At 26.4% G+C, this 15,442-nt stretch overlaps 1 protein-coding gene across 5 annotated transcripts in view; it reads right to left on the bottom strand.

The window, feature by feature from the left end:
- The window catches only part of LOC129981142 (5'-3' exonuclease PLD3-like), a 150,244-nt gene that overhangs the window by 3,182 nt on the left and 131,620 nt on the right, over nt 1-15,442 (bottom strand). For all 5 annotated transcript variants that reach the window (XM_056091840.1, XM_056091841.1, XM_056091844.1 and 2 more), the window contains exons 3-9: nt 14,305-14,494; nt 13,233-13,356; nt 11,749-11,882; nt 10,094-10,294; nt 6,737-6,876; nt 1,327-1,486; nt 32-134 (exon numbers count right to left, since the gene is read on the bottom strand). In XM_056091840.1, coding sequence (XP_055947815.1) covers nt 32-134; nt 1,327-1,486; nt 6,737-6,876; nt 10,094-10,294; nt 11,749-11,882; nt 13,233-13,356; nt 14,305-14,494 — 1,052 coding nt within the window. The remainder of the gene's footprint in view (nt 1-31; nt 135-1,326; nt 1,487-6,736; nt 6,877-10,093; nt 10,295-11,748; nt 11,883-13,232; nt 13,357-14,304; nt 14,495-15,442) is intronic.

Below are 15,442 nucleotides of genomic sequence, written 5' to 3'. Positions count from 1 at the left end.
ATATAGGTTATGAATAAATCATAATACTCACCAATGTAAGCAGCATTATCTGTAACCATGTACTTGTTGTGGTTTACTCTAGAAAATGGTATCCTTGCTTGAGCTTCTGTGTAGGTAGGTACAACAAATATTTTCTAAAAAGTTAGAACAGTTGAAAATTGTTTAAAAAATAAAAGAAAAGAAAAATGTTTTGAGAAAATTACTTTAAAATATTTGGTTGAAATACAAATAGCTAAATAAACGTCATTTATAATGTAAGCTTAGTAATTACCAGTTATAACAGAAAATTAAATGTTTAGATAGACAATTTAATAAAAAATTGCTTATTTTTCAATAAAACTTTAGGTTCTTGAACATAGCATATATATTATATAAATATATATGGAAAATATATTGTATTTTTATGGCACAAAGGCAAGTTCTAGCCAAGCTGCACCACAATTAACAAATAATATATGACATAGCTATATTACTTAAGAGTTCTATAATATAGCTATATTATAAATTGAACAGCCATATCATTGAAGCTCTATAATATAGTTATATTATTATAGATTGAACAGCCATATTATTGCTTATGAGGAATACATTTGAATGAGCAAAACTGTTACATTTGAATGAGCAAAACTGTTACATTTGAATGATATAAATATGTCAAAAAAATAATTTGCATGCTTTATCCAAAAAAACACGATTAAACCACCATTTCAAAGCAAGATGCTCTTTTTGGCAAAAATCTAATTTTTGAAGTAGTTAATTATTACTGCATCTGGTGTTTAGAAGTTAACTATCAATGTTTGTTTTTTAGTTTCTATTTACTCCTTTTTTTTTAAAGCAACACAAAAATTATTTGGCCACAAACATCATACTTTTGAACCATGATTATACATTTTAACTGGGGCATGAAGACACCTAAGTTAATACTGCCTCCCCCAACTTTCCTACTACTTCAGTGGGTGAAAGTTAGGCCCTAATGGATTTAATATGTAATACACACAGTGATCCTTTAGAGGAATAGAATTTCAAACCTGGAAATTTCCAGCCCCAAAATCAAGACCTTTACACAAAGTTACCATGATACACTAATGCGGTTATCTTTTTCTAACATTAAGAACATATTAAACAATCTCATTGCATTGATATAAGAGTTTCTTTTAACCTTAACAGTTTGAATGATTCACAGTGATTATCTTTAGTAAATGTTAAAAGCAGCCTGAAACAAAATTTTATAAAATAAAAGAGAATAAAACTTTATACATTATATGCAAAACCGAATTAAATAGGCAACAATTACTTTTAAAAAATTATATAATAATTACAACTTACCACTTCAATATCAAACACATCACTATTGAGAGCATTCAGTGACCTTAGAAATGACATCATTGTAGGCTTGGTATGGTTCCAATAGCTGGCTAAAATTCTCACTTGAAGCCTTTTGATTACAGCAACTCTTCGAATAGCATCATCAATTTGAGGCCAATAACTGTGATAAAAATTTCACATAATTAAGTAAATCGATACTATTTTAAAGCTACTGAGAAATTTATGTTTCCAGCTAAATTGTGATTGTGAAAATGTCTTTTTAATAAATGATATTTCAAATCAAAATTTTATACATATGTTGTAGCATTAAAGTAGCAGTTTTGTTTCTTTAATCATTAAAAAACATTTATCAAATGGAACATTTTCTAACTGTACAATCAATTTAAGATTCAAATTATGCTTAAAATTTTCTGAAGTAGTTTGAGAAATTTTAAAAAAATTAAATTCTTCATACAACTATAATAAAATAATTTGAAAATTTAATTATTCATATTAAGATAAATTTACTAAAAATAAACAGTAAATTATAAATTTTAGAAATAAAAAAATAAAATGCAAAATTCAAAAAATCATTTATTTATGTCAAAAAAAATTACATAAATTGTTGGACACTCAGTTTCTACTATAATTTACTTTTATGTGAGGGGGGGAAAAGTTTATTTTAAATTAATCCATAATGCATTTTAATAAAACATCTAAACCAAAATAAACTACAATACAGAAATTTAATAATGATATCTATCTTAATATTATAAATTTTTTTTCCTTCTTATTGAAAAACCTTCTAACTATGATCCATTTCCCAAATGATGCAGCATAGTATTCAAAGTGAGTGCTTTGATGACGTTCTCGAGAAACAAAAGCAAGAAAAGAAGGAAGTAGTAGTAAAATTTACATTAGTATAAATAATTTTATTAAAATTTTACAAATAAATAAATTAAATCATTTTTTCTGTTTATAAATAATTGTGATTTATCTTCCTTTTTTTATTGATATGGTATTTGATATTTTTATTTATGCTTAGTCATTGAAAGAATAATATAAATAGGATGTATTTCTGTATTAGAATCAAAAGCAGAAAAGTTTAAATATTGGTAATGCAACATAATAATAATAATTTTAAAAAAATGGAGAATACTTCCTTATTTGAAACTATTTTAAAATAAACCAGATCATTCACATTTCTTCAAAGCAAGCAAACTGAAAAATGCAGATTAAATCAAAGAATATTAAAAATGGAAATAAAAACCAAATTAGCCATGACAAAAAACATATTTCCCTTATTCAGATTAAAATGAATTTTACATGAATTATTTCATGCAATGTTTTTTACATTGTGAATATTATATATATTATCTGGGGGCACGGCAGTGCCCCCGCCAAGTCGAGCAAAAACAAGCGGCACGGCCGTACTATCCTTTTCTCGAAGCAGTTCAGGCCATTTTTGAACCTCTATAACTTCGTTGTGGATAAAACTAGAAGCCTGAATTTTCAGTAACCAAGCAGGCATTATATAAATATGGTATATTTCACATTTCATTAAATTTGAACCAGTAGTTTAAGAATTATAACTAGTCAAAATTTGTGAATTTTGTCATTGACTGACTGACTGACTGATTGATTGACTGACTGACTGACTAACCGATCATCAAAACTCTAAGGCACTTCTAGCAGACATAGAAGCTTCAAATTTAGAATACAATTAGAGTTTAGTGTATAAATCAACTAAAATATTCGTGTAATAATGGACGGATCAATAAATTTCTCGAAGTTTCGAGCATTATCCATTTTGTCGGCAAATTCGTCGCCAAGTCGCCAAATAGTCGCAAAGTTTGTCACCAAGCTCTGGCATCACTGGATCGGCATCCGGCAGCATCCAATACAGATTACTATAAAACGGTCTTTCGTATGATGACACTATTCTCGCTGGGAAAAATTAATTAAATCTCAAAATTACAGGTTTGTAACAATATCTAATTTGAAATAAGTCAATTTGAAGCTGTGGAAGCTGCAAACGCAATGGATGACTTTCAGAGAATCAATCTGGTAGAAGAAGAGCAAATTGATCTTCAAAGTATGATCGCAAAACTTAATGTCGATCAAAAAAGAGTCTTCGATATGATCACAAATAAAATGGACACAACTGATAATAATGCTGACGTTTTATGCTGTTTTGTGAGTGGAACTGGTGGCACTGGAAAGAGCTTTTTAATAAAAACTCTGAAAGTTTGGGTTAAGACGTATTTAAACAAAAAAAGTGGCAGTTAGTGCTCCAACAGGAATAGCTGACTATACATAGAATAGATTGACTATATATAGACTATTGCAGCTGCCTGTAGAACACAAGCAACACCGAAGTACAAACCACTTTCTGATGAACTGCTCCAAGTTCTGAGATCAGATTTGAAAGTAGTAGTGTTGTTTATCATAGACGAAGTGTCGATGATATCCAATGTTACTTTAACAAATATCATATATTCATTTACGCTTATCTGAAATATTCGACACAAGAGATGATCAGAATTAGTGGTTTGGAAAAAAACATCTTGTAGTTTTCGGAGATCTCTTACAGCTTCCGCCGATAAGAGAAAAGTCACCTTTTGAAAAACTATCAACTGCTGAAACTAACAAGTTGTTAGGTTCCCTCAGTGTACTGAATCTGTGGACTGAACTGTTCATATACGATGAACTTACAATTAACATGCGATAGCTCAATGATTCTGACTTTGTTGAAATGCTAAATAGAATAAGATTAGGTGTGAATACACAAAAAGACCACGACGTACTCTCGACTAGATTAATAACTCTCAAATCCAATTCAAATGAAAACAGATTAATTGAAATGATTGAACACCTCTCGAAACTTCCTGATGATACTGTTTGCTTATGTGTCAACAATTAAATACTGCAATGCTTAAGTCTCTTCCACATCCCGAAATAAAACTTACAGCTGTAGATAGCATAAATTTCCTCAGATACCTAACAAAAAGAGCTCATAAATGCATAAAAAATATGAAGACGATGATTCTATGACTGCAGGCCTGGAAGAGAACATAATTATAAAAATAGGAGCAAAAGTCATGTTAAGGCGAAATATTGACGTGAGTCTTGGTTTAGTTAATGGTTCTATCGGTATAGTGCAAAGAGTAAAGGTTGATCCAGAAAATACAAAAAATAATTAAGAAAATATACATTACATTTAATAAAGAACATGTTTACGTGCTTAGTCCGTTCAAAACTAAATTTGAAATTATTAATAGAGCTTATGTTCATCGCGAACAGTTTCCCATATGTATAGCCTATGCTATAACTATACACAAAAGTCAGGGCCTAAGTCTAAATAATGCACTGATGGATATCGGTTCTGCAGCATTCACATCCGGTCAAGCTTACGTGGCATCTAATCTATCTAATAAATGTTGACTTTGGAAGTATTAAAGTGCAGGAATCCTCAATATGTGAATACAACAGACTAAGAAGCATTTACCATCCAGACTTGTCAAAAATTGCAACATCAAAGCTTACGAGAAAAACCCATAGAGACAGGGACTGGGCTTTGAGAAAAACTGTAGCTGAATCTCAAGAAGTAGTACCGGAAAAGAAAAAGAGGAAGACTACATACAAAAATAAGAAAAGGACTATCTACAAAAAGAAATGAGATGCCATCAAAAACATAACTTGTAAAAAAAAACAAAGTCTCGCAACTCAGTTCTTCTATCGTAAAAAGCTGTGAGATCCATGTAATACCAAGTCGGTCAATTTATTCAGTCCCTACTTAAGGGTCCTTCTGTCTTAAGTTATTACGTAATTAGCTAACCTAACAACATCTTATAGTGACCATATCAATATTAAAAATCTTTTATGGTTTAAATAAATAGATTGACTTGGCAATCGCACTAAACAATCTAATTTAGTATAATATGTTAATGTAATCTAATTTAATGTAAAGATACATTGTGTTTCCATGCGATGGTCAAGTCAATCTATTTATTTAAACCATAAAAGATTTTTAATATTGATATGGTGACTATAAGATGTTGTTAGGTTAGCTAATTACGTAATAACTTAAGACAGAAGGACCCTTAAGTAGGGACTGAATAAATTGACCGACTTGGTATTACATGGATCTCACAGCTTTTTACGATAGAAGAACTAAGTTGCGAGACTTGGTTTTTTTTACAAGTTATGTTTTTGATGGCATTTACCCTTTCTTGTAGCAATTGTATTTACAAAGTTAGATTTCTATAGTATTATAATCATAATATTTTTGAAAAACCTATTTTGATTGAATTACTAAATTTTATGTTGGAAAAAAGTGTTCTTGATAATTTTGTTCACTGCACAATTATTTATACTGAAGAGAACATTATTTGCAATGTAATTCTTTTAAAGGAATAGTAACTTATCAATTTTAATGTGACTGTTTAGCTCATGTTGGTAAATTACACATCAGAATTTAGGGCAATTTATGATAAAAGCCATTAAATACAATGCATAAATATATACTTGTATTTATATATATAATTTTTCTCAAAAATAGTTTACATTTTATACATTTATTTAAAAAAAAAACATATTTTTGTAATTCTATACACCTTTGAGTTTTTCTGATTTTTTAATAGTTAGGGGGGGGGAATGACCAAGAGTTATCATAGCAGTTAAAAGCATTCAATGTTTTCATAAGTTTGAAAAAATTTCGGAACATTCATTTTTTTAAACACTCTATCAGATAGGCTTAACAGTGCATTTGAGAATTAAATAACCATGAATGATTTCTTATAATTAAACATGATGAGCACTGCACACTTATTAAGTTTAAATGAAGAAATCATTACTGACAATAATCAAATGCAAATAGTTCCAAAAATAATCTTAAACTAAAGCTAAAGAGAAACCAAGAAAAAAGAGATAATCTCTATAAAGCAATTATTTCTCAGCACTTGCATACTTCCTGCAATTCTTCTCAGGAAATTCTTTCCAGGTGGTTTGGAAGAACATAACATTCATACACAGGAATTCAAACTAATTAATGTGTTCTCTAATGATAATTGTATAATCTATGAAAATGCTGTTTTTGTATAAGATAGTAATTGGTAGAAATTTTATTTTGAGAATTGTGTGATTTCATTTACCAGATGGTAATAGAAGGGGAAGGAGGTAAGATTTACATCAAATTTATTTCACACTGACATGATTTACTAATTAGCAAAGCTTTGAAGTAAATCTGAAAACATGCCTTTTTCTTTTGTTTTTTGCCCTTTTACAGAATAAAAATACTTTTAAATACATATGTTTTGAAAATCTGACTGAGTATGTTATGATTAATCACTAATATTTTGTGTTGCCACACTGTACTTTATACTATTGTATTACTTGTATATTGTATTGTAAAACATGAAAATTTGCTTACTGGTCTTTATCAGTATAGAGAGATGTTGGGAAATAATCCATCACAGCTATGTAGACAAATGTTTGAGCTCTGTTAATGGTATCAAGAATACTATCCAAATCTGTTGTACGTCCCTTTGGGCACAAGGGTGGTGGTGAACTCTGGAAAAATAATTTTTAAAATCATTTATAAGGATTTATGTAAAAGCAATACATTTTATCACAAAATTTAAGAAAGAATTCTTAAATCATTCTGTTTATAATAAAGAAATGAAGTAAAAAAAAAAAAGATTCCCTGATTATTCCATCAGATACTGGAACTGTAGAAAGAGCATTTTTTTAAATGATATACATATAGCAGTGGATTGGGTCTCCAAATATTGAATTGCTACAACATTATATGGGCCCATTCACACCTACAATGCTGGGTTTCAATTTTTATTAGAAGCAAAAGGAATCTTCAAATATGTGCACATTTAAACCAAAAGATATAAATATAACTTCAGCAATATCAAGTTATTACTTGTATATCGATAATTTCCACATAAAAATAATATAAAGATTAAATTAAAGATTTATTTAATTCATTTGTTCTTATGTGTACTGGTATTTTATCATGTACTATTATTTCCTATATTCTTACTTTCTTTGAAATTATTTTTATACCACAAGCCTAATGACAGCTGATCTAATGACCATAGCTTTTGTCACACTATAAGTTCTTAAAATTTTGCTTACTAATACGGGAGATTAATAAAGTCTAAATTGATGTGATAATTAAATAGTTAATATTTTATTAATACAAAACATACAAATATTTTCATGCAGATTAACATTAAATAAATAAGCTATTAAGTAAATATAAGAAACAAGCATCAATAAGTTGGAAGCCAATATAATACATTTTTAATCTGAAAATCTGTTATATATATCACTAATTACAGTATGCAAATTCTCTTACATATTATCGAAAGTAAATGAATATAAGCATAATGTTTATGATTGATGTTGCAATAAACTTTTCATAGTAGTATAGTACATTATTATTTAGAGAATTTTTGGCTAAACTCACAAGGAATTTCATTAATATTTTTAAAGAACATTTCTAAGCCAAATATTAAAAATTAAAAAAAAAATTATGGAATGCAGTCCACCACATCAAAAAGTTCAACAAAAAAAAAACTGTACAAGGCCATATTATAATATATAAACTATAGCAAGAAATTAAATTAAAAATGCACAATAACAAAGATTGGAGAGAAAGAATCAAAATTTAAACAACTGATGGTACATAATTTTTTAAACATTTATTCATACAGTTATTATTATTCAAAAATGGTTCTCATTTTTTATGTCAAATTATTTATTTATTTTTAATATTCTCAATTAACCTAGGATAGACAATTCTGAGTAGAAAAACAAAAACAATCAATACAGTAAGTTGTTAACATTACAGACTAAGCATCTCAAACATATTTGGGACCATTAACTAAATCAAATGACAATAATATGAAAAGTTTTTTTTTTCATCACTTATAAGGATAATGAAATATTTATTAATTCATTATAATACTCTTAGGATATATATTCGCTTAAACATTTGAGAAAGAATATATACAAAATTTATTAAATTTCAAATGATTATGAGATTTACAAATATTTTAAATATAAGAATAAGGGATGCAATTTTTAATTCTCTGACACACTTGAGGGAAGTCCGATCAAAATGATCTGTCAGCTCCTTCCATAAGTTTATAAAACTTCAAAAATTGACTTTCAGAACATTATAAGTGACATCTACATTTAATATAAATTTGGATTTGTTTGCAACACTTTTTAATATTCATATAAAAGACAAACTATCTGTGAGAATTTTTATTTTGTTTCTGTTCCCTAAGGAAATATTAACTTCTAATAGTTAATCTGGAGAACTTTTGGTCCAATACGCACATCTTGGGGTGGGGGCATATTGCAAGGAGCATGGCTAGTCCACCCCATATATATTCATAAACAATAACATTGCAATTTCAGAAGCATGCATACAGCAAAATGTAATGTTCATACTTCCTTGTAAGAAATACATAATTTAAACTTATCACAGTTCAAAACCTATTTTATTGAATTCTGAATTTCATAAAAGTGCAGCCAAATCTAACACAGGAATCTTATGTTTTAAAAATGAAAAAAAGGGTTATTTTTTAACAGTTAAAATTTTTAGATCATAATTATTACACTATGGAAGGCCCTGAAGATCAGAAAAGCAAATAAAATGGCATACAAATAATAAGGAATTTATCTCAAATTACATTTACATGTAAATAATTTAACAAAACTTGAAATTAGTAATTTCAATTCCTAACCTATGGTATTTTTATTTTAATTGAAGTACTGATAAGAAGTATTGATAAGCAAAGACAATTTTTAAAAGAATAAGTACATATTTCTTTCACTAACTAAAGACTCAAAGAATGAATAATGCAGCACTAATAAATTTATTCTAATGATAGTTATTCATCAATATTTCTTTGCAAAAATGAGAATAACCATCAAGAGAAAATTTGAAAACCTTCTGGCTTTCTACCATTCATTACAATGGAAAATTATTGTAGCTTGAATATTAGAAAATTTTACACTTTCAAATTGCAACAAAAATAGTTTACATATCTTATATTGATGTAATTCTGGATTTGAAGTTATATTATGTTTAAATATCATTTGTTTAAAATTTAAGAATAGTCATATTTGAAGAATGAATTTGGGCATTGTCTTTTGTTCAAATCATATTTAATTACATATTTTATCCATTTTCATTCACTTAAAAAAATTGAAATTATTTAAACTAAATTTTGAGATTAAGTGTAAATTATTTGTCAAGTTCTATCACTATTTATTAACAACTGTGCATGCCTTTTCTTACAATATCTCTAAACAATTGCAGTTCATAATATAAGGAATGCATAATAATTAAGATGTTCAGAAACAAGCATGCTACTGGAACAGCTGCAGCAATTCATCATATATTCCGTTATGTCATTAAATTATAGTAATGAGAATTTCATACATAATAAAACAAACTGAAAATTTTAATTAATGACTTTATAGGCTTGGGAAAACAACTAATTATGCTTAATTTAATTTTAAAAAACAAAAGAATATGTAGTAATAGCATAGAAACATCTTTTAAAACAACAAAAAGAAATTGTATCCAAACAGACAACTTTTCCAATTTAAAAGAAAAAATAGTACAAATAGATAGCCCACTGATTATTCATAATGAAAGAAAATAATTTTGCAAAACCTCCTTAGTTAATTATGTATAGAAAATTATGTCAAATAATTTCGTATATTAAAACTTAATACTGAAATATGTTTTACTTACTGAAATGTAAGTTAAAATCTGTGAATTATTCATAATGACTGTAACAGGGTTATCCTTATTTATTGAAGTTTGCAAATCTGCTGGCCATTCTGGAGGTATATATGGATTTGGCACCCCCAATTTCCAATAAACCTCAAATATTTTGTTCAGATCCAAGGCTAAGCATGAACAGTTATAAATTACTACACCAAGTTCTTTGACCTATGGAGGAATTAAATAAAAGAAAATTATAGAAATACTGCATTTTTATTTCATAGAACCAAACATAATATGCATTAAACATCTAAAATGCATGACCAATAAATAGGCTAATGAAAAAAATTATTGACATTTACATTTTTTGCACTACAATAAATATAAAGCAAATATATATGTAACAACTAAAAACATTTCAACAATTTATGGAGTAAAATTATCAAAATGATGTTTTGAAGAAAATTTAACAAATAATTGATAACATTAAACAAAAAATAGCAGTCAATGTCATATAATTTTCTATCGTATAGCTAAGCAAATGTTAACATAAGGATGAGAAATTTGTGTAACAATACTAAGCTACTTTTTCTACTTGCATATTCAAGGCTGTTGAATAATCTAGCAGTATTTGAATATCAATATCTAATATTCAAATAATTTAATAAGGATTAGCATTCTAAAGATTTAAAAAAAATGATGTTTTTTCTTTCTTTCTTTTTTGTCATTTTGCATTATATTTTTAAATTAATAGAACTGCAATTATTAGTAAGATACAACACAAAACAAACAAAAAATTCATTACAATTAATACAATTAAATATGGAAAAATGTTATACTTAATAATATTTTTTAATTAAACATGAAGCTTTAAATTTCATGAAACATTACATAGTAATTTTATAAATCATTTTCAATTCATTAAAACTCCAAGTAATTTTTAACTACACATCTGATAATATTAAAATACTATATCATATAGAGCATTTTGAAGGTAAATAAAAACAAAAGGCAATACATTGTTAAACATATTGAATGTGAAATTCTGTCATTAATATTTCATTAGATTCATGTACATTTGATTATGACTTAAAATGTAGTAAATCTATTTTCAAAAGAAAATAATTTAAGAGTTTATAAAACATCCACATCCCATTTTTTTTTTTTTTTTTCAAAAATAAAGAACTAATATGGAAAAAAGAAGATTTCAATTAAATATTAAATGAAATACAAATTAACATCAACTAATTCCATGGAAGAGGTGAAATAACCTAAAAAAATATTAAACTGCACATAAAAGTAAAGAAAATAAAGTAAGAAATAAATATCTCTCATCTAATTTTTATACAGACAAAAGTATATTAAAATAGCAAAATGTACTGAAATTAGAAAAAGCAAAAACATTAAAAATATCATTAAATGCATACAATTTTTGATATTCAAATTACATTAATCTAGTATTATATATAAATTGCAAGTAAACTTTGAACTTTTGTTTTCATTTTATTGTTGAAAATTCTTTAATTTTAGTTCTAATGAAATAATTTACAAATAAATATAGAATTTGAGCTTTAACTACATATCAAAATCAGATAAATAAATATTTACTTTTTAAAAAGTTTTCTTTACTTACTCAAATCAAAGTCTACATAGTAAATCATATGCACATGAAAAGTTATTACCTGAGTTAATGATCTCCAATCCATATTTGCACTTCCAATATAAAAATGCTTTTTATCGATCAAAAACATTTTTGTGTGAAGAACACCACTTCCTAGCATTTTCTTAAAATCAAGATTCCTGACTTTTGCAGCACCTTTAAATCATGGCACAAAATATAAATTCTACGACATGAAATTAAATAAATTACTATAGTAATTACAGTAATTGAATCACTATTCTAAAACTAAAATAAATTTTCATATTTGGTAACTGCAATAAAATTTCTTAACAAAGATATTAGAGATTAAAAATAAACTTTAAAAAAAATAAAATTATTTTATTCTAATTATTTTCACCAAATATATTTTTTTTTCATATAAATTTTGGATAAAAGAATAAATACGTTGCTTAGTAATATTTTTCAAAATGAAATCCATTAAGCATGGAACATATTAACACTTCTTTTCAGAAACATCATTTTAATTATTTACAACCAAAATTTCTCTCTCTCTCTGTATCTATCTATCTTTCTAATCAATTATTTAGAAAAAATACCAATTTTTTAATATAATGGATTTTTTTTCAACTTTTTACATTGTGTGTGTGTGTGCCTTATTTTTCAAAATGTTTAGTCATTCTATTTCCAGACAAAATATATCTTATTTACTTAGCCTTATCACAAGCAAATATTTTATAAACTAATCATCTGAATCAGCTATCTTCTGAAAATTTTCATGTTCTTTCAATTTAACTTTTGGTATTAGTGAATTATACAAATTATGCATGGTGATGTAATGAATCGATAGTATATATTTCATTGCTATAAAAACTGGAAATACAATTTCTTTCAAATATAAAATAGTTAAACTGAAATAAATTATACAAATATTTTTCAAAATAGGCATGCATATATAAAATACAATTGGTCACATATAATGGAATTAAATGTTGTTCATTAAATAATATAATTCTCTTTTCTTGCAAAAGTGTGTAGTTAATTCAGTCAAACATAAAATTTAGGTTTACAAGTTATGTAATAAAGTCATTAAAAAAAGATTCAGCATCTTATTGTTTAAAAAAATCTGAACAATCTGAGTAAATATATAAATTTTTTAATTGTGTTTAAAGCCTAATTTTATTAATTAAAACATGATTAATTATTTAATTAACACTTTTCAATAAAACAAAATAAAAAAATAAATATATCAAGATTTTTTTTTTCTTTTTAGAGAACAGTTAAAACAAAAATTAATGACAAATCCACAAAAGGTCATTAGATAGCATTACATTATATACACGGCACAAAACTTTTCTCTGATTTCAGGTAATAAAGTATCTATATTTGACAAATTTGTATGAATCTTGAAAGTAGCCAGGCTAACAGAAAATTGAGATTTAATGTGTTATATTTTGTCACAAATATAATCAAGTTAATCAAAAAGGAACCTTTATTTTTTTATGAAGGATTAATATATAATTTCATCATTCACTATCATCATCATACCTTTCACTTCCAGTTCTTTAGTATCATAATCAGGCATTGCACCAGTTGGTTCACTTTGTATTATTCTGATTCTAATTCCTCTTTCTGTGCCAGCTTTCATAAGGTCACTGAATATCTTGTCACCCTGTAACATATTAGAACATAACATATAATGAGTAACTTCCAAATATCATAATGCATATTTTCTAATTTCATATTTAATAAAAGAAATATTTTAATATTGTTTAGACAGAAGATAAAAAATAATTTTAAAAAAATACACCCACATAATATTTTATTTTGGAAAAACAGTTGCTCTTTTAACATATTTTTTTTTTTTTTTTTTTTTTACTGAATTCTAAATAATTGAGAAAAAAAGACTAATTTCATAAGATTAGAAATTAATTAATTTTTTACGTTTAGACTAAATAATTAAATGAATATGATAATATTGTAATTATGTAATAAGAATAAGGTTTTTGTCAATTCTAAAACATTGTTAAGCATATTTTCATCAAATCTCCATTTATTTGATTAAGAAAAACAAATTTGTAATTAATATATTTTTACAAAGCATTAAAATTAATAAAAGCTCACACAATAAAACTGAATAAAAGCAAAAGTGTTTTCTTTTAAAGTTATAAAATATGTAATCACAACAAAAAATATTACAAAGTATAATAAAAATATTTTGAAATCATTGCTTTCAAGTAAAATTCTTTACTGTCATAAAAATTTTCAAATGAAAAAGTTTTCCTCGACTGCTATTACATAGATCACACTAAATTAATTAAAACTTAAATAATTTTACTAATTTATAAAAATCATTAAGTTTAAGGAGATGATTTTATTTTCAAAAATGCAACTAACAATAAAAGCTGTCACAGTAATTAAGACACTTGAGAGAAAGACTTGCAGCATTTGCAATGACTTCTCATGGCAGAAAGACAAATGAATGACCATCAAATTTTAATTTCTAGATGAAAAAAAAAATATTTTTTTATCTCAATGTCACAAAACAATTTTTTTATCTCTATTTTAAGCCTTATTTAAAATGAAATAACAAAGAGTAATTTTTTTACAATGAACTTACTTGCCAAGATGATGGATCCGGATCATCAGGTTGTATATCTTGTCCCTTTAATGTAGAATAAAATGTTGCTATGTCAATGGACCTTTCAGCTAAAGATATCAACTGCGACCAACTTTCAAATACTGATGTATGCGATGGTTCTCCCTCAGCAAATGTTAAGTTTTCAGGTATGCTCTCAACTAATGTTATGCTGAAAAAAGACAGAAATATTAAGAATAAAAATAAAAAACAAATTATCATATAATAGATCTTTTTTTAATTTAAAATTTTGTTTAGGTTACTAAATTAAAAGTTTTGTTTACAAACAATATTGGCCCAAATTATAGACAAATCCTCAAGGGAATTTTAAATTATTTTCAGCTTATAAGCAATACTACATACTAAGACCATTACAAAGCAAGTGATGTGTTTTTTTTTATACTCGTAGAATTTAATATAATAAACAAAATATTATTTTTTTTAAAATTAATGGCAGTATAAAATACAGGGCTCAACAATGATGTTCTTGCCTTCTGATGTTACTATTTGCAAGATTAGCAATAGTTTTCTGGGTAAAGTAAAAATTAAATTTCATACTTAATATTTATACAGGACTCAAAATGTAGCGGAAACATCTCATATCAATAATAAAATTAAATCAAAGAAATAAACTTAATTTTTAAGAGTAATATACATATATGTGTGTGTGTGAATTCTAAATGCACCTATCTATGTACATATATTTATATACAGATTGATAAAAAAATAATATGAACAATCGAGAGAAAGGTATTGCCCATATCCAGTATATGCATGTCAGTTTGCTCTCAAGTCTGCCACCTAGTGGTTATAAAAGGTAAGATATCAACCGCTCAGCATCAGTAAAAGTGTTTGCATGCATCTACCATCTCTGAAAAACTCAATAATAACTTACCTGTCAGAGTTCTAAAATGGCAAGACTGTTGGAATGTAGTGTGCTGGTTGCTCGGTGGTGGATGCAGTTAATTATTTGGGATGTATAAAGAGTACTGTATCAGCTATTATAATAGCAAGCACAAAATGTGGTAATACGGCATCTGAGAAATACAACAGTGGACAGAACAAAAAGCTTACTTGGAAGGATAAAACAATGTTGACTTGCATAAAGCACGAGCAATCT

Source organism: Argiope bruennichi, chromosome 8, assembly GCF_947563725.1.
Source record: "Argiope bruennichi chromosome 8, qqArgBrue1.1, whole genome shotgun sequence".
Lineage (NCBI taxonomy): Eukaryota > Metazoa > Arthropoda > Arachnida > Araneae > Araneidae > Argiope > Argiope bruennichi.
Note: the sequence above shows the minus strand (reverse complement) of the source record. Positions and strands in the feature narration are given on the sequence as shown.